Genomic DNA, 25,561 nt, shown 5'->3' with positions numbered 1-25,561 from the left:
CCTTGGCACATCCCAGGGCGGGGCCAAACTCACAGGTCGAAGATCAGGTAGTGGTGTCCCTCCTCTGAGATGCTGTCATGGAGTCGGACTGTGGGCGGTGCAAGGCAGTTGGTTACAGCGGGACACACTGCTGCCCAGGCCCGCCCTCCCTCTCTCCCTTCCCCTGTATATCCAACACCCCACGCTCCCAGACAGTCACTGGGTACACACCAGGTACCAGGTGCTTTGACAAGTGCCGGTGAACAAGGGCTCACTGCATTGAGTCCAAATAGACTTCAGGCATTACTGAAACGGGGCTGGGCTTAAACACGAAAGATGCCTGTTTAGTTCAGAGTTTAGTGCCCTCCCCTCTCCGAAACCCTGTTTGGTTGCTGGGCAGGCCTAAGTCATGGAAAGCCTGTGGCTCCAATCTCTGCCACTTACTAGCCGTGTGACTTCTGGCAAGTTGCTAGGACTTTCTGAGCCTCTCTTTCCTTGCCTGGACAATGAAAATGAAACCCCTGAACTTGCAGGCTTGTTATGAGAGTTCCAGGAGGCATGCAGTTGGTGCTCACTCAGTGCTGCCTGAGCTAATATCCTGCTCTGCTCCCAAGTCTGAGATCATGGAGCATGGAGGCCAGAGGCAGGAGTGACAGGGTCCCTGTGTTCTGGCTTGCTGAGGAGCTGTCATCTCTTCACACCCCATTTACCCAGAACAGAGGCAAAGCTCCCAGGAGCCCAGGGCTCCCAGCATGCACCCCTGAGCTATTAGAAGGAAGGGTCTGAGTCCTCGAGCTGACTCTGGGACCGCATCCTGTCAGTCAAACGCAAGTTCTCACAAGACAGGGCTCACATCCTTCCCCGCACCACAGCCTAAAAATGTCCATGCAGGGGCGTGCTGGCTTGGTGAATGACGATTCATCCGCACAATGGAAAATGGCACAGCTGCTAAAATAATGCGGCAGTTATATATCTACTCGTTCAGAGTCATCTCCAAATTATGTTGCTTGGTGAAAAAGCCAAGTGCAAAACAGTATGCGTAGTACTTTTTTAAAGGATGTATTTAAGTTTATATATGGCATACATCTCTCTGGAAGAATACAGAGAAGCAGGCACTGGGGGCGCCTCTGGGGAGGGGAATTGGGGGAGTTGGGTCACGAGAGGAGACTCACTTTTCACTATGAATCCTAGTGCCATCTGAATGTTTGCCAGGTGCATATATTTCTGACTCAACATTGAGTCCCCTGAATTGTTTATGGCTCTCATAATTGTACATGAAGTTTAGAGACAGGCAGGCATCAGATACCCCAGAGCTGGTGCCTGTAGGGAGAGGTGGATGGGCTCCAGAGATGGAGAGGGAAGGCGCACAGATTAAAATGAAAATTTAGGCTGGGAGCAGTGGCTCACACCTGTAATCCCAGCACTTTGGGAGGCTGAAGCAGGTGGATCACCTGAGGTCAGGAGTTCGAGACCAGCCTGGCCAACATGGTGAAACCCCGTCTCTACTAAAAATACAATACAAAAATTAGCTGGGCGTGGTGGCGCACACTTATAATCCCAGCTACTCCAGAGGCTGAGGCAGAAGAATTGCTTGAGCCCAGGAGGCAGAGGTTGCAGTGAGCCGAGATCGTGCCACTGCACTCCAGCCTGAGCGACAAAGCAAGACTCCATCTCAAAAACACAAAAACTAAAATAAAATAAGATAAAATTAAAAAAATATAAACATTTAGGCCAGGTGCAGTGGCTCACCCTGTAATCCCAGCACTATGGGAGGCCGAGGCGGGTGGATAACTTGAGCTCAGGAGTTCAAGACCAACCTGGGCAACATGACGAAACACCTCTAGAAACATCTCTACAAACAATACAAAAATTAGTTGGGCATGGTGGCAGGCACTTGTCGTCCCAACTACTTGGGGAGCTAAGGTGGGAGGGTTGTTTGAGCCCAGGAGGCGGAGGTTGCAGTGAGCCAAGATTGCCCCACTGCATTCCAGCCTGGGTAATAGAGTGAGAATGTCTCAAAATAATAATAATAATAATAATAATAATAATAACAATAATAATATAATAATAAAATGAAAATTTAAAACATTCTTTAATGATGACACATATTTATAAATAATAACTAAAAGATGTTTTAGATATATTCTAAAGCAAAATTTTAAATCTTAAAGGCACATGTAATTCTGCTTTAATTCCTTTCAACATTTTATTATAAAAAATTCAGGCCGGGAGCGGTGGCTCACGCCTGTAATCCCAGCACTTTGGGAGGCCAAGGCAGGCAGATCACCTGAGGTCAGGAGTTTGAGACCAGCATGGCCAACATGGCAAAACATTGGCAAAACTCTATTAAAAAACAAAAATTAGCTGGGTGTGGTGGCAGATGCCTGTAGTCCCAGCTACTCGGGAAGCTGAGGCAGGAGAATTGCTTGAACCTGGGAGATGGAGGTTGCAGTAAGCCGAGATCACGCCACTGAACTCCAGCCTGGGTGTCAGAGCAAGGCACCATCTCAAAAAATAAATAAATAAATAAATAAATAAATAAAATTCAAACATACAGTTAAGTGAACACCCAGATGCCCACTACCTAGGTTCTATCATTAATGTTTTCCTATACTTGCATTACTACGTTTCTATCCATTCCTCTGTCCATTGATTTATTTAATTTTTAGTACATTTCAAAGTAAACACAGGCTTAATTTTTAAAGTGTACATGTGTATTGGCTGGACGTGGTGGTTCACGACTGTAATCCCAGCACTTTGGGAGGCTGAGGCGGGCGGATCATGAGATCAGGAGATCGAGACTATCCTGGCTAACACAGTGAAACTCTGTCTCTACTAAAAATACAAAACAAAATTAGCTGGGCATGGTGGCGGGCACCTGTAGTCCCAGCTACTCAGGAGGCTGAGGCAGGAGAATGGCATGAACCCAGGAGGTGGAGTTTGCAGTGAGTCGGGATCATGCCACTGCACTCCAGCCTAGGTGACAGGGTGAGACTCCATCTCAAAACAAAACCAAAAAAAAAGCATAAATGTGTATTTAACTGTATTTTTGGTGTGTAGAATCTGGCAATTCTATACCCGGGCCCTGCCCAGAGCCCCTTTGGTAAGTTGGTGCATCCAAACCCTACGTGCTGGAGTGTGGGATGCTAACAGCACCTGAATCCCTGACTCAGGCTCTGCTTCCAGGGAACCTGACCTAAGATGATATATGTAAGTATACAGTATTTGAGAAGGCACATATATCATATATCATATGGTAGCACATATCATTAAATGTTAATTCTAGATGTGAGGTTATTGGAGATACTTTAAAAAGTATTTGTCTTCTCATTTATCTGCAAAAAACTTGTATTGTTAGTGTATCAAGGTTAAGTTTTGCAAAAGACTCTTCCCTCTCCCTGTCTTCCTCCACGTGTTCTCTGGGAAGTGAACTCCCTCCTATTCTTTCTGGTGGGCCATGGTCTCTAACTTCCCTTTCCTGAGTGTAAGAAGCTCTGAGAAGCTAAGCTACAGCTAGAATCATCTCAGAAAGGGCTTTTAGAACCACGGCAACAGGCTTTGGAAGGAGCCCAAGAAGGCTGGGGTCCCAGATCTACCCTCTGACCCGGGGCCTCAGCCCCTTTAGAGAACGTCCTCGGGTCTCAGGGAAATTGACAGAATTGAGGGAGGTTTTCTCCAGACCTGACTCTCACTCAGATGGTGCCTTTGTGTTGATGGTAAGGGGCACACTGGTTGGAATTCAGCCCCTACTTTTGCTGTGCACCACACGCGTGATGATACTAGAGTTGGCTTCAGTCCCTGAGGTTGAGGCACACCTCAGAGCCCAGGAGACAGAATTTCTTGTTTCAGGGCTGTTTTCACACACAAAGCCTCCCCTCCCATCAGTGGAGGCTGCCTGAGGATCGACTCAGCCAGAACCCAGAATTCAAGGGCCATAGGCTATCATCACAGTCCTGTCTCCCGGTGGAGTGACTGACGTGTCTGCACCCATTGAGTCATTCTGTCACTTTTGACTGTTTAAAATATTGTCATAGAACAAACAAATCTGTAACCTAACTTTTTATTTATGAAGCTTGATTCATGCACTTCTGGCATGCCTGTGATTTTCCAACCATGCATTTTTTTCTTGGAGGTTGAAGAGCAGTACTTGTTCCCTTATTTTTGTGTCCCCCTGACACCACATTTGTGATATCCACTTGGGAAGCTAAATAGAAGGACTAGGAACAAGGGCTCTGGAGTCAGACTTGCTGAGTTCGTCTCCCAGATCCACTTCTTACAAGCTATGTAGCTATAGGAAAATGACTTAACCTCTCTGAGCCTCCCTTCCAAACAGTAGTGCTAACACCATTGGACTGCTGTGGTCATTAATGTGATGATTCCTGTAAACCACTTAGCACAGTACCTGGCACTAGGAAGAGTTCGATAAATGGAGATATTGTCATCTTCGTCACTGACCTACCATGCTTCCCTTCCCCACCACAAATCACCTACTAAACTTTCAGGTTGTCCCTAGCACAGTCCAAGTCCCCTGTGCCTTGGGGTGGCCTTCTGGCGTCTCCCTCATCTGCAGGTGGTGATGGCACAGAGAGCAGGTTACTGACCTCTCCCAAGAAGGATCTGGGAGGCAAACGCTTTGTGTGCAACACAGTTGGACTGACTTGTGCTGAGCCAGGGACCTCACTGACTTGGTCCCCTGGGGACTGGGCAGTGGCCACACAGAAGCAGCGACCAGTAGTAACCTTGTCTAGATTGGCCAAGCAGGCTGAACAGGACTCAGTCCAGCTTCTCTAGGGACAAACTCACCTTTCGGGTTTTGAGCCCACATCTGTACCCCTTTGCACGTCTTTGGGAAGATTACAATTTTGAAGGAAGATGCTTGGAGGATCGGGAAAGTGCACCCCCCAAAGAACCTTCCAGCCCTGATAGCAGCTCAAAGCTCCTCTGGGGTCTTCCTGTGCTGGCTGCTCAGCTCTGCTTACCAGCCCCGCCTGTGCATCGGCCACCACCCCCACTCCCATCCCCCATCCTCACTTCTCCTGCACATTCTCAATGCCTAGCAGAGACCTTGGCATGGGGTGGGTCTATGATGCACCTGACATCAGGTGAATGAAGGAAGGAGTAAATGACTCAGTAATGATGATGATGATGATAGCTACCATTTCTGAGCTTTTACCACATGCTAGGTTTTGTGCCAAGTGTTTTACTTGCACTCTCATTTTACCCTCCCAATAGTCCTATAAGGTGGGTGCTGTGATTATCCCCACTTCACAGAGGAGGATACTGAGGCTAAGAGCTTCACAGTCTGCCCAAGCTCAAACACTTAGTTAACCGCAGAGCTGAGATTGAAACTTGGTGTCTGACTGCAAACCCCGTTCTCCTAACCACCACGTTATATATAGTGCCTCCAGTGACTAAAAATCCTGATGGCCCCGAGGAAAGACAATCATATGGAGTTTCAGGCAAGAGGATGTCTTCAGGCAAGGTTGTTCTGAGGGAAGGTGTTGATTGGGGAAAAGGGGGGCAGCTTAATGATAATGACTGTTATCATGCTATGGTCTATTTAATCATCACAATCCTATGAGATAGGTATCAGTTCCATTTTCCAGACAAAACTGAGCTTCAAAGTGGTTGAGCAACATGTCCAGGGTCACACAGCAATGAAGCAGCAAACCCAGGGTTTCAACTGTAGTCCGTCATCTCCAAAGCCATAACCTACTGCTCACAGTCACACGCAGTCACATACACACATACACTCACATGCACACATTCACACGCACTCTCCAAAGCCATAACCTACTGCTCCCCATTTTATAGCTGGGAATGAGAGGGAGAGGGAGGTGCAAACATGAGGAGGCAGTGTTGACCTGAGATAGCTGCAGTTGTGCAGCAACACACACACACACATTCACACACTCACACACACATTCACATACACTCACATACATGAATTCACACACATGCATTCACACACACATTCACACACACACATTCACACACACACATTCACACACACACCCACGTGCATTCACACACTCCACACATTCACATACACTCACACTCACATACACACATTCACGCACACACACACAGACATACACACCTTCACACACTTACACACATTCACACACACTCACGTACACAGCATTCACACACAATCCAACACTGTCACATACACACACTAACACGCCTTCACACACATTCACACACACTCCAACATTGTCACATACACACACAGAGTCACATACACACACTCACATGCACACATTCACACACACTCATATGCACACACACATTCACTCACACACTCCACACACTGTCACACACTTACACACACTCCCCTCCTTCCACAGGAGCCAGTAGCCTCTGTAAGGATCATAAGATCTTACAGTCAGAGATCACTCCCAACCCGCTCCATCACACGGGGGCTGGGGGGCTGGGGGCCTGGAATGGGCAGGGGCGGCCACAGGACAGGGTTGAACCAGGGCTGCTCCCTGCCAGCCGCAGGCTGTCTTTCTGATGCTGGTCCTGGAGCCTCTGGCTGCTGTTTGTTCAGGGAAGGGGAGGTGCCTTCCCGGTATAAATAGCAGATGGAGATGCTTCTCTCTGGCGGGAGAGTTAACCCTTGGGGCCCTGGGCACGGAGAGAGGCTTCCCTGCCTTGTGAGAAGGCGTGGTGGCTGTCAGAGTCGGAAGAGTCCTTAGCGATCACCTAGGCCCTGCTCCTCAGTGTGGTCTATGAGTCAGCAGGCTTGGCACCTCCTCAGAGCGTGTTAGAACTGCAAAATCCCGGCCCTACCCCAGGCCCAGTGAATCTGAGTCTACCTTTTCACAAGGTGCCCAAGACGCTGGTCCAGACAGCCCTTCCTTCATGAGGATGGGGGAAAGTGATTCAGAGAGGGCAGTGCTCCTGCCCGAGGTCCCACAGCAATTCCCTGACAGAATTAGCTCTCAAAGCCACACTTCCTGCCCTCATGACTCAGGACCCTGATAGGCAGGGATCAGCCCCCAATTGCACAAGGGCTGGAGAAGGGGGCCAGGCAGTGAGGTGTTGTTTCAGAGCCCATCCCCAGGGGTTCTGCTGCCCTGGCGCTGTCCCAGCCCGCCATGGCCCAGCCTCTCCACGCAGCCTGTGCCCGGCCTGCGGGCCAGGGCCTGAGTTGGAGCTTGCCCCTGTAGGCAGGCAGGTGCCAGGTTGAGGGAGGAGGGCAGGGCCACTGTGCCAGGCTGAATCAGCATGGGGGTGGGTTTGGGGAACGGGCCGCAGCGGTCAAGGCCAAGCGTTTCCCCCTGGCCTATTTTCATCTCTCCCAGAGCTGTAGAAGTTTTCCTGAAACAGCTTTTCCGAAGGAGGCTGCCGGCAGTGTGGGATGGGAGGAAGGGCCTTTCTTCACCTTCCCCCGAAACAAGCTGGCTCTGAGGAATGTGGAAACCATTAAAGACGCCCCCTTTCCCATCTCTGCTGCCTCCATCCCCAGAGAAGAGAGCAGCTGCTCTCCACCCAGCCCGCAAACACCCACGTGCCAGAGTGGGCAGGGGAGCAGGGCCTGGCCCCCCGCGCCCCTCGCATCCCGCAAGGCTCACCAATGTTGGGGTGCTTCAGCAGGCGGCAGATGCGGGCTTCACGCTCCAGCTTCTGATGGTCTGAAACACAGAGGCTCAGGTGAGTCCCGGGTGAAGGAGGAACCACCACCCTCCTTCTCCCGCTCCTCAAAGCCTCGTACTATCTCCACCTCCCAGGGCAGCCCCTGGGGGCCGGGAAAGCTCACCTTCTGGCCAGGGCCTCTGAGTTCTCCAGGAAGACCGTGGGGTGCAGTGGAAAGAGGAAGAGGCCTGGGTTGCAGTGACTCAAGCACATCCCTCACCCTCTCTGGCCTCCCTTTCCACGGCTCTTAAATGTGCGGCTTCTCCAAGACTCCTCCAGGCCTGTTCCTCAGGCCCTACACTCTGGCCAGACTAAATGGCTGACTTCACCTCTACAAGCAGGCCCTGCTGGGCCCTCTCACTTCAGGAGAGAATTGCACATGCAGTTCTCTCAGCTTGAAACACTTCCTCTACCTCCTACCTGCCGTTCACTGGCCATCACCCACTCCTACCAATCCTTAGTCTCAGGCCCCTGGCAGCAGGCAGGGGCCCATCCTCTGTGCTTTCAGAGCCCCTGAACAGCATGACCCACTCAGTCTCATGGATATCTAGTTCCCTGAGGGCAGGGACTTGGTCTCTGTTGTACCCCTGATATCTACCCAAATACCTGGCACATACTAGGTGCTCAAGAAATAACTGAATGAAGCTGGGCGCGGTGGCTCACGCCTATAATCCCAACACGTTGAGAGGCCGAGGCAGATGGCTCACCTGAGCTCAGGAGTTTGAGACCAGCCTGGGCAACATGGTGAAACCCCATCTCTACTAAAAATACAAAAATTAGCTGGGTGTGATGGCAGGTGCCTGTAATCCCAGCTGCTCAGGAAGCTGAGACAGGAGAATTGCTTGAAGGTGGAGGTTGGAGTGAGCTGAGATCATGCCACTGTACTCCAGCCTAGGTGACAGAGCGAGACTTCGTCTCAAAAAAAAAGAAAAGAAAAGAAAAGAAATAACCAAATGAAAGAATAAATGATTGAATGAATGTGCCTTTCTAAGGGAGTGACTGACTATTCTTCCAGAGGGCTGTGTTAATTCCCAGAAGCCACCTCCCTTTCAGGAGACTCTGGGACCAGGGACACAAAGAGTCCCAAATAATCTGCGGGGGCCCACCCAGAGCTCTCCCACCTGCCTTCTGGACTGCTGTGCGAGTCTCCTGGGCCTCTCCACACACCCGGGAGAAAGGCCTTGCTCGGGATCTGTCACTGTGGGTTCTGATTCTCCAGCTGCTGGGAACAGTGGGACACATGACCCAACTCCGTGCCCCTAAACAATCCTGGGCTGGAGACACCACTCTCCCCATTTTATAGATAAGGAGACTGCAGCCTGAACAAGCTGGAGCCTCCGTGGCGGCAGAGCTAGAACTGAAAATGCATTTCCTGTTTTCCATTTTGGTGCTTTTTTCACAATTTGGTAGTTAACGCCTTAATTTAACAAACAAAACCGTAAAAAGAAACCGCTTTTTAAAAACTCTGTGCCAAGCACTGTGCAGAGGGCTTTATATGCCTTCAAGCCCTCATACAATCCTTTGAGGAAGTTACTATCATTTTTCTGCCTTTCCAGAGGAGGAGACAGAGCTTCAGAGAGGTTAAGTACCTGCCCAAAGTCAATCCTGCACTGAGCGGTGGAGCCATGATTTGTACCCAGACAGTCAGACTCCAGAGCTGGGCTTTCAATCCTGGGCTATACTATTCTCCATGCCCCAGCTCATAACCACTACCTCCACTTGCCCCCAATTCTCAAATAGAAAAATGAAGACCCACAGAAAGAAACTCATACCAACACTCAGATGCCAAGCCAACACTAGAACCCTGGCCCTGAATGGCCCTCTCAGAATGGGCAGGTATGTGGATGGGGGGTGGTGAGAATGGAGAAAGTTCCAGCCCTTGTCCCCAGGAATCCAGCTCCCCTTTCCCCTGCCCCCTTCACTAGAGCAATCACTGGCTGTCCTCCAAGGGCTGCAGAAGCCAAAATCAATACTGAAAGGTGGCTTTTCCACCAGCAAAGCAATTAAGTCCAATTCAGTTTCCATGGCTCAACTCCCCAGCTGAAAGCTGGCTGCAAGCTAGGGATGAGGAGGTGGGGCCAGGTTGGGGGGCATCCCTTGATTCCCCCTCCCTCCATGGGCTCCTTTCATATCCTCCAGGGGAGGGGAGGCTGACTCCTGGGCACAGGAGGGGATGCCCATCCAGAGCTGACCAGGCAGGGCCCTCCCCCTGCTCCACATCCCATGCCCTACCCCCATATCCTACGGCAGCAGAACCAGAACTCAGGCAGGTCAAGATCAGGCCTGTCAGAGGGGGAAGGAGGCTTCTGGCCTAGGCTATACATTCAGGAAGCGGGAGCCCCAAATCTGGAATTTTGCTGTTTCTCCCTGTGAGGTTACCCAGGAGCGGAGAACATTGACAAGATTGAAAGAAGAAAACGCTGGCCATGCAACCTTAAACTTGTATCTGGTTACCAGACCTCACTGCTGGAAATGCTAGGAACTAATTTTATAAGTCTTATCATCATCATATGCATAGTACAATTAACCTGCATTGTCACTGTTGAAAGTATTCATCCTACTGAGTGTAAACATATACATTATACAATATTTCTGGTAACTCTGTTTGCAGTGTTTTCATTTTCTAATATACAGAGAACCTCAGGACATGTGACATGTGGGGACCATGCTTCTTTTGACCTCCGAGGCCGTGCTTTGTTATATAGATGGAGAAACTGAGGCCTGTTGACAAAGGAACAGTCCCTTTATCAAAATGGCTCACCAAAATCACCTGAAAACTCAGAGCTCTGAGGCCTCTACCCCTGCAACTTTCCCCCACCACTCCTCCCCTCAGCCAAGGAGCTTTTTTTTTTCGGGGGGGGACAGGGTCTCACTCTGTCGCCCAGACTGGAGTGCAGTGGCTCGATCTTGGCTCACTGCAATCTCTGCCTGCCAAGTAGCTGGGACTACAGGTGCACGCCACCACGTCAGGCTAATTTTTTGTATTTTTAGTAGAGACGGGGTTTCACCGTGCTGGCCTGGCCAAGCTGGTCTCGAACTCCTGACCTTGTGATCCGCTCGCCTCACCCTCCCAAAGTGCTGGGATTACCACACCCGGCCCCGCCAAGGAGCTCTTTTTAAAATATCCATTAAATCCTGTCACTCCTTGGCTTCCAACTCTCCAACAGCTTCCCAATGTACTTAGAGCACAATCCAAACTCCTCGCTGGGTCTGGCCTCACCTTGGCCAGGAAGCTCCAGCCACACTGGCCTCCTCTCTGCCCTGACACACCAAGCTCCTTCCCACCTCAGGGCCTCTGCACCTGCTGTGCCTTCTGCCTGGAAAGCTCTTCCCTGGGTCTTCTCATCAGGCAGGCCCCGGCACAATGTCACCTCCTTGGAGAGATTCCCTGGCTGCCTTTTCTAAGCGTGTCCCTCCTGCTGCATCACCTCCCCATACCCTGTCTTATCTTCTTGGTTAACACTTGTCACTACCTGAAGCTACCCAGCTGACATATGTGTTTAATGTTATTTTCAGTCTCACTCCCTAGAAAACGGGCACAATGAGAGCAAGACCTTTTCTGTTGGTCACTGCCACATTCCCAGGGCGTGGTGTAGAGCTGCTAAGCAGCTTGTCCAAGATCCCATAGCAAACAAGCGGCAGAGCTGAGATTTCAATCCATGTACATAGCTACTTATACTATATTGCTTCCCATTCTAATAATTTTTTTTGAGACACAGTTTGACTCTCATCACCCAGGTTAGAGCGCAGTGGCAGGATCACGGCTCACTGCAGCCTCCACTTCTGGGCTCAGATGATTCTCACTCCTCAGCCTCCCTCTTGAGTAGCTGGGACTACAGGCGCCCACCACCACGCCCGGCTAATTTTTTATATTTTTAAGAGACAGAGGTCTCACCATATGGCCCAGGCTAGTCTTGAACTCCCGGCCTCAAGTGATCCTCCCACCTCGGCCTCCCAAAGTGCTGGGATTAAAGATGTGAGCCACTGAACCCAGCCCCATTCTAATAATTAATTAATTGATGAATCGATCCATCATCTCAGCAGAGTCCCATGATGGTGAGACCTCTGAGGGAAGCTAGAAGTCTTCAGCCACCTGCCTGCGGACCTGGGGAGCTTCCCCAATGCCCATGATAATATCTTGGGAACCTTTTCGCTTCCTCCCCAGATGGTTGGGTCACCTCCAGGGTGTGGGGGCTAAGAGCACAGCAAGGCTCAGCAGAGCTCAGCAGGCAGAGGTGGATGGACATTCTGGGGTGAGGTCCCTGGGGCCAGACAGTCCCAGCAGGGTGAGGCAGGACAGAGCAGGCCTGGAAGGACCTGCAATCATACAAATGGGCAGGGCTCTGCCTCCAGAGGGGAGTGGACTCCAGCAGGCAGGCAGCCCGAGATTCCAGCAAGAGGCACACAAGCCAGGAGAGAAAAGAGACCTCAAGTCTGGGAGCAAGTACCTGCTCCCTGCATAGGACAGCCCGATCCTGGGAGCTAGAGCAATCATCCCAAGGAACAAGAGTGCCGGGCAAGGGGTGGGGAGGAGGACAGGAGAGATGGGAAGCACGTCTTGCCGTCCCCTCAGAGGCTTCCTTGCAGGGACCTGAATGACACTGTAGAGCAGGCTGGATGAGCTCATCATGCTCCCCACCTGGTGCTCCGAGACTGGTCACTGAGGAGCCGAGGAAGTGACCCCCTCATGCTCGAGCTAGGAGTGGGGCCTGTGGAAGTCACAGTGCCCAGGCCAGTCACCTCCGGCTGCACCAGCCTCATGCATGTGCCCAATGTGCCCTTAGAATGCTACCTCTGTGTGTGCCGTGGGGAGGATGCGCTAGGAGGCTATACAGCACCCAGTGGGGGTTAGCGCTGAGCCTATGTTATCGTATTAGGTCGGTGTTAATAGCTACTGTTACTGATGACAGGATTTTTTTAATGCGGGGGCTTGGGCCCCACCTACTGAATCCAACCCTCATGGGTGGAACTCAGGCAGCTGTGTTTTTAAAAAAGCTACCAAAGGTATTTGGCAGGGATTGGAACAGGCAAAATTTTCACTTTTCACTTCATTTCTTCATGGTTTCTTTGGTTTGTTTATACTATGAACATTTTTTAAACGACTAGATTAAAAATACATACACAAATATATCGTGGGTTTGGGAACCACTTGCTAGAAGAGGCTGGGCAGGGTGGGCAAAAAGAAAGCCACAGCTCCCGGGAGGGTGGGCACAGCCCCTGCTGGGCGCTGCCGGAAGTCACCCAGGAGCACCAGCAGGAGATGCTTAGAGTCTGTTGCCAAATATTCAGCATTAACCCCCCCTCCCCGCCCCCGAGGCACCAGGAGTGGCAAACAAAGAACCATGCTAAAAGAAGCTCTGCTCCTCCTCTCCCGCTGGGAAGAAAAGCAGCTGGCAGTTGGCAGACTTTTCCGGAAGGTTCCCTGATAACCTCCCCACCCCCACCCTCCACACTCACCTAGGCCCAGCCACCTTCCTTCCAAGAGGTCAAGGACTCAACAAGTTGCCAAAGAGAGGCGGCTTGGGAAGTGGCTGTCTGGCATAGCCCAGGGTCTGCACTGTCCCAGGAGTGCTTAGTCACTTTCCAAAACAGGAGCCATGACCCTTCCACTCTTCCATACACATCTGTCTCTTTTGGTCAACATGCAAGTGTGTGTGTGGATGTGCCCCGAGAGTGTGGTGAACTAACCTGAGATCCCAGCATCCAGGGACGACCTTGGGGCCTGACCCTCTCTCCCGTTGGGGCAACCTCAACCCGTCGCCCCCTGTCCCTGTTGTATCTCAGGGATTGGGACATCTCCCTTGGTTCCTCAACACCCAATGCACAGAGAGGGCACCAGACTGCTGCTAGTCACACAGCAATGACAAGGCCAATCCAGGCATCTGGCCATGAGGCAACACTCCTGCCAGCATTCCTGCCTGCCCTGTCTCTAGCTCCCAGCCTTCCACAAGCTTGGACTTTTCACACTGACTGTGTACCACGTGGGGCTTCTGGCCCTTCAGAGACCCTCACCCTACCCCCAGCCACCCCCTCTGCTGATCCACTTTGACCTGCAAGACATGGGGGGAGGTCGGTAACTGGAAGAAAGTGCTGAGCTCCCAGCAACACTGAGCCAGAGAAGAAAGGCAGCAACACACAGTCCAACATGAGGCCTGCTGGGAGGCCTGCTGGGAGCAGCATGAGCCTCCTGTACCAGCCACTGTGAGGCCAGCCACGAACCTGCCCCTGCTGGCCCCTGGCCCCACACAGCTGTGCCTATCAAACACCTGGACACTCTGCCAGCCTCTCACACAACATCTCCCGCACTGCACAAACCATGGATTGTACAGCCCACACCTGCCCCCACCTCACCCAACAGAATTCTCTCTGCCACCAGGCGGTCCCAAGGAAAGCTTATACACCATTTCATTCAGGGTGGGGACTGGCATCTTTGAAGATAACGCTTTCCAACACACTGACCGTGGTTACCACCATCACTGTCTCAAACACACAGTCATGGCAAGAAGCTCATCTCCTGGGCAGGCTTCCCAGATTTTAATGTCCACAATCACCCAGGTATCTTGTTAAAATGCAGATTCAGATTCTTCAAGTCTGGTGTGGGGCTCTAGGCTTTGCTTTTCTAACAAGCTGCTGGGGATGCTAACGTCACTGGCCCAGGACCGCTTCTAAGGTCTTAGGGCCATGGTTCTCAAACTCATCTGCAAATTAGAGTTATCTGGGCATCTTTTCCAAAACCCAGATCATATCCCAGACCCACTCTCTGGAAGACCCAAGAGTGGAGTAGCTGAAGCCAAGCGCACTTGGAGTTCACTGGCCCCTCTCTGTGTGGCAGGTGCTGTCCTAGGTGCTGGGTGCAGAGTAGCCCATACTCTTGAAGTCTACAGCCCAAAAAGGGAGGTGGGTGTTAAACAAGGGGCCTTATCAGTAAACAGGATGAGTCTAGGTCAGGGAAAGCCATAAAGGAAATAAACAGTAATAAGAGAGAGAAAATAGTTCGGGCGTGATGGCTCACGCATGTAATCCCAGCACTTTGGGAGGCCAAGGCGGACAGATCATCTGAGGTAAGAGTTCGAGACCAGCCTGGCCAACATGGTGAAACCCCATCACTACTAAAAATACAAAGAAAAAAAATTAGCCGGGCGTGGTGCTGGGCGCTTGTAATCCCAGCTACTCGGGAGGCTGAGGCAGGAGAATCGCTTGAACCCAGGAGGAGGAGGTTGCAGTGAGCCAAGATCACACCATCGCACTCCAGCCTGGGCGACAAGAGTGAAACTCCATCTCAGAAAAAAAAAAAAAAAGAGAGAGAGAGAGAGAGAGAGAGAGAAAATGGAGGAGGCCTCGTCAGATTATGGGGTCAGGAAAACCTCTCAAAGGATGTGACCTTAAGCTGAGACCTGAAGGCTGAGAAACAGCCATTCATGAAAGGAGCCAGGAGATGGCGTTCAGACAGAGGGAATGGCAGGGGTAGAGGTCTGGAGGGGAGAAGTGACAGCGAGTGGCAGGAGAGCAGGGAAAGGTGGGCCCATCTGGTGTCTCAGTCCTCACCTGTGAGGCACAGAGCTTGGCCTGTCTGGGTGAGGCTGTGGTCTCCAGCCTCGAAAAAATGAAAAGAAGGAAAAAGGGAAGGTCTATTCTCAAGGCACCCCCAGGAAGAGCAGCCCCCACCCCTGCCATAAGTATCACCCATGGGCTCGGCCCTGGGTCCTGGTCTAAACCAAGCAGTACAGGTAAGGGGAGAGAGGAGAGCCCTGGAGGGTGGGCAGGGTAGAGATCAGGCACCTACCTCTGGCTGACAGCTTCTTGGTGTTGATGATCTTGGCAGCATACTCCTGGCCGGCCAGCACCTTCACACACCTTCGCACCACCGAGAAGGCTCCCCTAGGAGGACAGAGAAGGTGGAAAGGGTGAGGGAACGCCCAAGGGCTGTGTCCCTAGGAGATGTTGGAGTTCACGTCGCTGCCCTACGCTAGAAGGAAGCCCTTCATCAGCGCTGCTCAAGCTCACAGGGGCTTCTGTGGCCCAACTCAGGGACAGAGCGAGGCCAGAGAGACCCAGAAGATGGACCCAGAAGCAGAAGATTAGAAGCTTGGCCTCAAGTGAGAGGAGCCTGCCAACGTCATCAAAGTTGGGCTCACCATGCTGTAAAACATTAGAATCATGTAGTGTTAGAACCGCAGAAATCAGGTCTCTAAAAGTTTTTAGTTTTTTATTCTTTCAGTAGGTAAACATGGACATGGTTCAAAGTTCAAAAGATATAAAGGTATAGATAGTAAAATGACTCCCTCTCGCCACTGTACTACAGCCTCTGAGGTCCCCTTCCCAGAGATTACCACTGTCACCATGTCCTTGAGTCTCTTTCCACAGACGGTGTCCCACACACTAATGGTACTGGACACTGTATACTGTTCTCCACCTTCCTTTTTTCAGTGAATAATATATTTTTAGAGATCCTCCTTCCGTATCATAACATAAGAGTTCCTTATTACTTAGTATGTAATTGTATGGCTGTCTGATTCAGCCAGTCCCCTACCGATGGGCACTCAGATTAGTTTCAATCTATAGCCATTACAAACAATGCTACAATGACTAGCCGTGTATGTGTGCATTAGAATTATATATCCTATGTATGCATGTGTCTGTGTGGGATACATTTCCAGAACTTATGTTATCCGGTCAAGGGGTAGCTGTTGTTTGCTGATTTCAATGGATAATGAGAGATTGTCCGTATTAAAGATTGTACCAACTCACCTTCCCACTGGAATGCAAGGGTGCCAGTTTCCTTTGCCCTTGTCAACACAGTGTATTATCAAACTTTTTATATCTGCTAAAGAGACAGGTGGAAAATGGCAATTTGCTGTAATTCAATTTGTAATTGTCATATTACAAGTGAAGCTGAGCATCTTTTCACGTTTTAAGAGACTCTTGGGATTTTATCCTCAAACTATTAGTAATTATAAGAGAACTTGGGGCAAGGTCTGTGAGTTTTCCACCTCACAGGGGAAAACATTGTCACCACGTAGAATGTGGCCCATTTCCTACCTCATTTGATTTTTCAGGAAAAGCTACAAAACTAGATATTGATGAGAAATTTTCCAATTTTTAAACACTGGCACCTATTCCAAAAGAATTTGAGGATGGTATTAGGCCAAACAAAACTTGTCTAAGGGCTAGATCTGGAGTCTAGATGCCATTTTGCTCTCTTTGCCACAAAGGCCATGCACTCCAATCCCTTCATATACACAGGAGACTCCTAAAGGGCCCAATACTGACCGTAGTCACCACTATAGCACCCTAACCCCGTGCTAATGGAAGAAGAGAGTCTCCTGGGCAGGTTTCCCAAATCTCAATGTCCAGGGAAGTCACCTAGGTACCTTGTTAAAATGCAGATTATGATTCCTCAAGACTTTGAGTTCCAGTGTAGATTGCTCAAGGTCAAATGGTTCATAACAGGCAGAGCTGTGTCTAGAACTCAGATGTTAGCACTCTTGGGTGTGTGACTTCCACACCAAGTAAGCCTTCCAGTTCCTGGCAGGCTGGGCCATGCCCAGGTTTTTGACATGGCTGCACACATCACATCCTCCAAACTTGGATGCCCCATCTCAAGCTCATGGGCAGCTCCAAGCCCACAAAAAGATGAGGCTGACAAGGCAGAGGAGGATGCTGGCAGGCACTGAAGAAGCCTGCAGGCTAGCACAGATGCCTGCTCTGCACACAGCCCTGAGCATGGTATCACTGGCTTCATGTCTGGGCAGCAGGAAATGAGCGGCTGGGAAACTGTAAAGAAGGATGAGGAGGAAGGAGCCAGGATACAGACTACAGACCAAGAAATATAACCTTGTAGGAAAGCTAGAGGGGGCCAGAATTCATGGGCACGCAGAGGGCCTCGCACAGCTGTGGCTCCTCCTTGGGGCATGCAGCCTGTCCATATGCTACCAGGAAGAAAGCAGCAAGACCCCAGTCCCCTCCCTGAGACTCTCCCCTGCTACGCGGCCCCTCTTCCGTGCTTCCAGAGCACCCCTGCTTAGAAAAAATTCATTTTTCTTCCATCATTCCCACAACACTTCTGGCCACCAGCTATAAAGGGTTTGTTTTTTTTTTTTCATAGCAACTTATTCTCTGGACATCAGTTGGGTATCCTATAATTCAGTTATGAAACTAACTACCTAGAGTTAGTGCAGACCCCACAGGTTAAGGGCTAAAACCTACAAGACGATCCCCTTGCTTCAGATACCAGTCACAAATAGTGGGTCCTCAGGTTACTCACAATTCTGTCCAACCTGGCTGGTGACTGGGGGATCCCACAACCTCCTCCTTTTAGAATTTTCTATGATGGCTCACAAAACTCAGGAAAACGCTTACTTACATTTACCAGTTGTGCATGTGTGTGTGTTTACAACAGAGGTTATGATAAAGGGTACAGATGAACAGCTAGATGAAGAGGGGCACAGAGCAAGGTCTGGAAGGATCTTGAACACAGGAACTTTTGTCCCCATGGAGTTGGGGTGTGTCACCCTCAGGGCATGTGGATGTGTTCACCAACCTGGAAGGTCTCCAAGCTCTGTACTTAAGAGACCTTTATGGAGGTCTCATCACTAGGCATGATTGTTTATTAATGCAATCCCCAGCCCCTCTCCCCTCCCTGAGAATGCAGGGAGGGGCTGAAAGTTCTAAGCTTCTGGCCATGGTTTGATCTTTCTGTGACCAGCTCCCACACAGGCACCCACCCAAAGCTGCCTCATTAGAACAAAAGATGCTCTCATCACCCAGGAAATTCCAAGGCAGCTGGGAGCTTTGAGTCAGGAACTGGGTTCTAAGACCAAATACTAGAACAAAAGATGCTGTTAGTACCTCCATCACTTAGAAAATTACAAGGGTTTGGGGAGCTCTGTGCCAAGAACCAGGGACAATGACCAACTACGTATTTCTAGATTTCTTATGATATCATAATATCACAACCCTACACCCCCATCTAACTCAGACTGGTGGTGGCTCCTCCACCGGCTTATTTCTCCCACCCTGACAGTGAGTTCCTGAGGGCCAGGACTTTCACATTTTTCCTCTGTCCCCAGTGCTTGAATACCCAGTGTCTAATGCCAATAGAGCCTCCATGAGTGTGACTTGCAGGAGAAGGAGGTGGATTTCAGCAAGAGTGAGAGAAAATGGAGTAAGACAGGAGAGGAAATTTTCAGATGGGGTGTTAGGAATAGGAACAGGCATCTAAGGAAGATGGGGGACAACTGGTCTCTCAAATGTGCCCGCCCTACCCAGGGATGGGGATGGACCCCAAAGACCTTTAGGTCCCCCTCTAGCTGGGGGCCATGATTCTCAAAAGCCCTATGAGAAAAAAGTTTAAAGTGGCCACATCTGGGCAAGGTTCTGAGAACTCCAGGAAGAGAAGGGCAGGAAGCGGGGAAGGTTGTGAGCTCCAGGGTGCAGGAGCTGGGTCTCGTCCTGCTCATCAGCACCTGACAAAACTTGGTCCAGAGCTACAGCTCAATTAATATGTGTGGGTGGATGGAGGGATTGAAGAAGGGATGGTTGGACAGCAGGAGGGAGGGATGAGTGTAATTTCTCCATTAGAGAGGCAAAATTTCATTCTAGGTAAAGACCTTAGATCAATGATTATCAAACTGGCTGCCTGAGAATCCCCTGAAGGATCTTTGAAAAAACAGATTCTGGCCGGGCGTGGTGGCTCACGCCTGCAATCCCGGCACTTTGGGAGGCCAAGGTGGGAGAATCGCTTGAGCCCAGGAGTTTGAGACCAGCCTGGGCAACATGGCGAAACTCCGTCTCTACTGCTGGGCATGGTGGTGCACGTCTGTGTTCCCAGATACTCAGGAGGCTGATGTAGGAGGATCACTTAAGTGCCGGAGTTGGAGACTGTAGTGAGCTGAGATAGCATCGCTGCACTCCAGCCTGGGTGACACAGCAAGACTCTGTCTCAAAAGAAAAAATAAGCAGATTCCAAGGTCCCACCCAGACCTTTTAAATCAGCACCTCTGGGTGTAGGCCCAGGGAATTTGTAATTTCATTTTAACTCTGTCTGTAGGTGATTCTTTCTCAGGCAGCCCAGCACTGCCCAGCGCCTTCCGGGGAAGTCCTGCTGCATATCCTGTCTCCCTTGGAAATCCACACTGATGGGGGTCAGCGAGGGCTCTGCTCAGGGAGGCCTGACAGGCCCCATGAGACTGGGCTCTGGCTCAGGGAGCCAAGGCCATAAGAGCTATGTCTATAAAACAAGAGAAGCCATACTTGCTGAAGTTCCTCTTCCGAACAGCACCAAGCTTTTGTATAAATTAGAGGCTCCTCACCAGGAGTCCATGCCATAGATGGGGTAGTGCGGGGACCCTGAGCCCCTTGAAGGACACCTGTACATCCAAGTGTAAGCAAGTGCATTTTTTGGAGGCAGGTAAGGGTGCATAGCTTTTATCAGATGCTCAGAGGGAGGAGTTTCTCAAAACAAGCTTAGAGCTGGTGATGCGGAGGGCACCAGCCCCTTACAAGCCCAGAAGTCTTCTTCCCTTCAAATGTACATTCACCACTAAGCACACTTTTGACCCTCACAGCAATCCTGTGGAGTTGGAATTCTGCTCTCCCATTTAATAGATCGGGAAACCGAGGCCTCAAGTGAGCAGGCATATTCCTAATTGAGGCTGTGAAGAGAATCCAGGTCCCTTGCACTTTTTCTTCTGACTCAACCATGACAGGAGAATGTGGTCCTCAAGAGCAGAGGCTCTGGGGTCACAAAGACCCGCAGTCCAATCCTAGATCACCCCCAACTGTGTGATGCTGAACTTGACACATCACCTTTCTGTGTCTTCCTGTTAGAGGGTAATAACAGCCTCTACTTCCTGGGTCTGTCGGGGAGATTAAGTGAGGTAACTGGTGCAAAACACTTGATACAGTACTAAGCACAAGGGACATAGTTTGGGGAGAAGGGGGGCAAATGAGGTGAGAAAAGGGGCTGGGCTGCTACCTAGGCAGCCCCAGGCTCCAACCCTACCTGGCGGTAGGGATCAGAGGAAAGTCATAGCCAAAATGAGAACGAGGGCAGTGAGTCGGCAGCCCTAACCTCTTCCCTTTTTTATCTTCTGTTTAAAAAAGAAAAAAAAAATGTTTCTGTATTCTTGTCCTGCACGAACAAGTGGCCACAGCCCAGAAACCCTGGCAAACAGAAGAGCCAGCCCGCTCCTCTTGTGGCCCTGAGCTGAGCAGGCAGCCAGCAGATGGGCAAGTGGGCAGGAACTTGGGAACAGGACAGGGCAGGAGAGGCAAGGAGGCCAAGGTTGGGAGGGCAGGGGTGGGAGGCGATGGCCAAGAGTCCCAAGAGGAAGGGATGAGGCCTGGGTGTGAGGGCTGGGGCAGATGGCCATGGGCAGTCCTGGAAGTGCCTGTGAAAGTATTTCTGAATTCCTTGAGAGGTGTAGGGGAATGCCCCTGGGTGCAAAGGAGGAGGGGTGGGGGAAGTGTTCCTGGGTGCAAGGGGTGGGTATCTGGCCATAGGCATGTATTGGCAACCTGGTCTAGCCCCTAAGAGTGTGATGCTGTGAGGCTGTAGGTGTGACAAAGCACATGTATGTCACCCTAGGTATGAAGCGTGTATCCATGTGAGCCAGAGGGTCACAGAATGTAGGCAGGGAAGGGTGTGTTGGGGAGAGACAGACAGGCAGACACTGGAGGAACCAAGTCTCAGCCCTCAGCCCTGCTGGGAGGACTTAGGCAAGAATCGGCCCCAGTGAGGGCCACAGTCTCTTCATCTGCAATGTGGAGGCTAGGGTAGGGATGAGGCTCAGGAACGCAGTAGCTTTTCAGCTCTAGTGTTTCATACCAGTGCCGTCCAACAGAACTTCCTGTGATGATGCACACACACTGAGCTGTCCACTGCAGCAGCCACCAGCCACAGATGCTACAGAGCACTTGAAATGGGACCAGTGGAACTGAGCACCAAATTTCTTATTTTATTTAATCTAAATAACTATATGTGGCTAATGACTGCCACATTGGAGAGCATGGTTCTACATAGAGAAGAGCAGGCACTCCTGAGTCAGACCAAGCAGAGTTCACATAGTGGGTCAGCTCTTTCCTAGCAAGCTACTTCACCTCAGTAAGCCTGTTTCCCCCCTACTGCAAAATATGGACAACAATAGTACCAACCCTATGCAGTTGTTTCAAGGATTCAATGAGATAATTAGGCAGGCAATGAGTTTGGCAGAGTCCCTGGGGTATAGTAAATGCTCAAGGAACAATGCCTTGTGTAGGCATCATTATCCACGAAGGGAGGAGGACAGCTGGCATCATCAGAAACAAAATGGACATTGTTTGCCAAACTCGGGGAAGAAGTAAGCCAAGTAAGCCAAGGTGGAGGTGTGTGGGAGCCATAGCGAGGTGGGGAAGGGGCAGCTCACCAGGGATGAATAGCCTGCCCCTGAGAGTGGACGAGCAGGAGTGTGGGCAGGCAGGGAGGCCCCCCTCTGGCAGACAGACAGAGAGGGCACAGTGACAGTGAGTCCGGTGCGCGTGGCTGAGAATGTGGGAACGTGCTAATGGGCTGTGAAAAGCAAGATTCACGCTGGGAAATTGCTTTCTAGCTGCCTGGCAGGCAAGGTGTCCTGGGTGTAGCTGGCTGCCAGCCCACAGGGGCCCACTGCCCTCTCTGGCCTGAAACAGCAGGAAGAGTTGACATGGCAGTCAAGTGCAGCTCCAGGAGCACTAGATGGGGAGTCAGAAGACCTGAGCCCTCACTCAGCTTGGCTACCAGCTTGCTTACTCTTCTGGGCCTCAGTTTCCTCATTCAAAAGATGGGACCAGCCCCGCTCCCTCCTGGGGATGTTTGTGAGGGGTCTCTGCTGCCCAAGACTGGTTGCTGCCACTTTCTCTAAAGGAAGCCTCTTCACCTTCACCCCAGACCACTCAGAGCCACGTTACACCTGTGAGTCTCAGCAAACAGGAACACTTATGATCTATTGCGGCCTTCTGGGGACAGCACTCACCAAACACTTCCCTCCACTCTGGGCTCCGTGGGGGTCTGATTGTCTGGGCCCCTTACGGTAGTCTTTAGTGTCTGCTCTTCATTGACTGTTTCCTCAAACATGCTGAGGTCTCCCTCCTTCCAGAAAAATAAAACAACCTCCTCAAATAAAGCAAAACAACCAGGAACCTTTCTCTCGACCCAGCAGCCTGGGCTGTTTCCTTCCTCCCTTCTTCTTTGCTGCCAAGCTTCCAGAACAAATGTCCGACATCCGCCGCCTCCTCTTCCCACCTCCTACACTCCATGAACCCACCACAATCTGGCTGCCGCCCCCGGGGCTCCATGAAAGAAATGCCTGCACCAGGTTCGCCCACCCATGCCTCCTCCCACCCTCACCACTACCCCTTGCAGTCCCCACTGGAGCCTAATGCACCTTGCCTACCCCACCCCAGGTAGCATTTGGCCTCACTGAACATAGCTTTGAGCTCACCTTTCCTTTTGTTTCTGGGTCGCCATGCTCTCCTGGTCTCCCCCATCACTGAAAATGCCTTCGCTGCCCCACCTTCCCTCAGTATTGCTGCTCCCGGCCTCTTTCCACCCACCCTCTTACCACTCCCACCCATCCCTTCTACCAGGGGCCATTAGCTGTGATCTCTGGGGAGGCTCCGGACATTTGTGAACCCACTTAAAACTGTATTAAAATGATTCTGTGTCTGTGCATTGTTCTGGGCAAAGGATGCATAGTCATCAGCTCTGCAAAGGAGTCCATGACTTCCCAAATAGTTAAAGTCATTGACCATCACCCAAAACTGAAATCCACATCCAGAGTCCCCTCCTGTCTTCGGAACTCTAGCTCCGTATTTTTAGCTACTCATTATCTTGCCTAGATGCTACGTGGCAGGCACCTCATAATCAAAGCCCAGCCTCTTCCCCAAAATTTCCCCACTCTTGGTTAAGATACTTAAGCATTTCACTTCTCTGAGATGAGCTGGGGGTGATTTCAGAAAGGTCCTGGTCAAATGCAGATAGATCTGTTATCTGTGAGAGAATCTGCATCCAAAACCCTTTGGTGGTAACACATAGCCCAGGCTGGCTGATTTGATCACCCAGGATGTGGAACCCAGAATAGACAGGTTAGAATGCCTGGGGGAAGGGAAAGAGCTGGGGTGGGCCACAGAGGCAGCACCATGCACTGGGCTAGAGTGTGGGCCACATGTGGCTGCATCAGAACTTTGTATAGCCCACAATGTCTTACTTTTGAAGTCCACCCCCTCCTATTCCAAAGCTGAAGAGACTGGGGCCAAGACCTTGAACCCAGGACTGCTGATTCATAGTCCATTGCTTTTTCCAATACCCAGTACTCTCAGATTAGAGGGGGTCTGACCTTGAGGTCCACAGTCGGACTTTGGAGTAGGAGGAACTGTGGAAAATAACAGCATTCTGCGTGTCGCGGTGAGTGGGCATTTTGGGAGGGGGAGAGTACCCACAGCTTATTTGAGATTCTCTGAGGACTCCGGATTCCCAAAACAGTTAAAAAGCTGGGGTCAGTTTCATTCAGAAACAATGAGAAGCTTTTAGGCCTCAGCTTACCCATCTGTGAAATCAACTGTTGATAAGTAATTTTTAAGCCTTCTCTTTCTTTTTCTTTCTTTCCCATTTAGGCATTAGTACCTTTCCTTAATAATAAACAAACAAAACACAGCTATGCAGCTTCTCAAATGGTGACTAGATCAGAGGAGATGGCGCTGGGGGCTCACCATCCCCTTTGCTTGACTCTCCCCACTTCTTCCCAGCTCTGTGAGCAGAACTCCACAGAACAAAGCATTATACAGCCAGAAAATCCTAGGACCTATTACTGAAACCACACCTCTCCCATCCTCTCAACCGCCTGCGGCTGCAGCCACCCACTCCCAGACTCTAAAAGATGCTGCAGGGACGCAGTGTGCTTGAGCTGTCCCGCACTGCCCCCCGCCCCCAAACACCAATCCAGCAGAAGTCTCGTGGGGGACACAGAAGGGCTGGGATCTGGAAGAATCTGTTTGCTGCAGGGAACATTGAACCAACAGAAGTTCCAACATATTCCTTGTTTTGGCTGCACAAGAGTTTTTTCGAATGGGTCACAAAAAGAAAAATAGAAAAATATTCTATTTTCTCTTTACAGTGCTTAAAGGCAGGGCCAGAGCCCAGCAAGGCAGGGGACATGCCAAGGGGTGACTTTCTCCTCAGTCTTTGATGGCCTGGCCCTGTCCAGAGTATATACCATGAAGGCTTTCAGAGGTCCAAGCGTCAGAGAGAGAGAGGCCTCCAGGGATAGGACAGCCAAGCACTGGAGTGGACAGACACTGGAGTGTCCAGTTCTCATGTGTCACTAGCTTGTGTGACCATGGGCTAGGGCCTCGCCCTCTCTGGGCCTTAGCTCGCCATCTGTAAGACAACGGAGCCCTCTTCCCTCCGATATACTGAATTGAATTGAGGGTACCCTGGCTCTAAATCATCTCCCACTTCATTCTTTTAGCAAAGCATCTCCCCAGATGAGGGCAGGGACCTAGGGCAGGAGGCCTGCAAGGAAGGTAAGGCCGTGGATGAGAGTGGGAATTTGCACATCCCTACTGCCAGAGCACTAGCTCCTGAGGCCGCAGCCAGTTGTGGGATGCAGGAGCGGTTCTGACCATTGGAATGTCTTCCTTCTGTGGAGCTAAAAGCTACCTCCCTTACTCTACATAGTCGGCAGCTCTGCCTCTAGGGCCTCTCAGGCCCCAGGACATCTCTGCAGACACAGGGGTTGGGGAAGGGAGAGACATAGTCCCTGAGGGGTCTCTTCTGTCTGCTAAAGCCCCTCAGTTCCTTGGTGTTCTCTCACTTGATTCAGCTTCCAGACCTTCACCACCCTGCCTGGCCCCCTCTTCCAGACAATCTACAGGTTTTTAATAGTCCTGCTAGGACCCAACATCTGGAAATTGGGGTCAGGCTGAA

General features: G+C 50.8%; 1 protein-coding gene across 5 annotated transcripts in view; it reads right to left on the bottom strand.

The window, feature by feature from the left end:
* LOC105466870 (calcium/calmodulin dependent protein kinase II alpha) overlaps positions 1 to 25,561 on the bottom strand; it is a 69,542-nt gene that overhangs the window by 37,347 nt on the left and 6,634 nt on the right. For all 5 annotated transcript variants that reach the window (XM_011716007.3, XM_011716008.3, XM_011716004.3 and 2 more), the window contains exons 2-4: positions 15,404 to 15,498; positions 7,560 to 7,619; positions 34 to 88 (exon numbers count right to left, since the gene is read on the bottom strand). In XM_011716007.3, the coding sequence (XP_011714309.1) occupies positions 34 to 88; positions 7,560 to 7,619; positions 15,404 to 15,498 (210 nt within the window). The remainder of the gene's footprint in view (positions 1 to 33; positions 89 to 7,559; positions 7,620 to 15,403; positions 15,499 to 25,561) is intronic.

The sequence above is a fragment of the Macaca nemestrina genome, chromosome 6 (genome assembly GCF_043159975.1).
Source record: "Macaca nemestrina isolate mMacNem1 chromosome 6, mMacNem.hap1, whole genome shotgun sequence".
NCBI classification, from domain to species: domain Eukaryota; kingdom Metazoa; phylum Chordata; class Mammalia; order Primates; family Cercopithecidae; genus Macaca; species Macaca nemestrina.
Note: the sequence above shows the minus strand (reverse complement) of the source record. Positions and strands in the feature narration are given on the sequence as shown.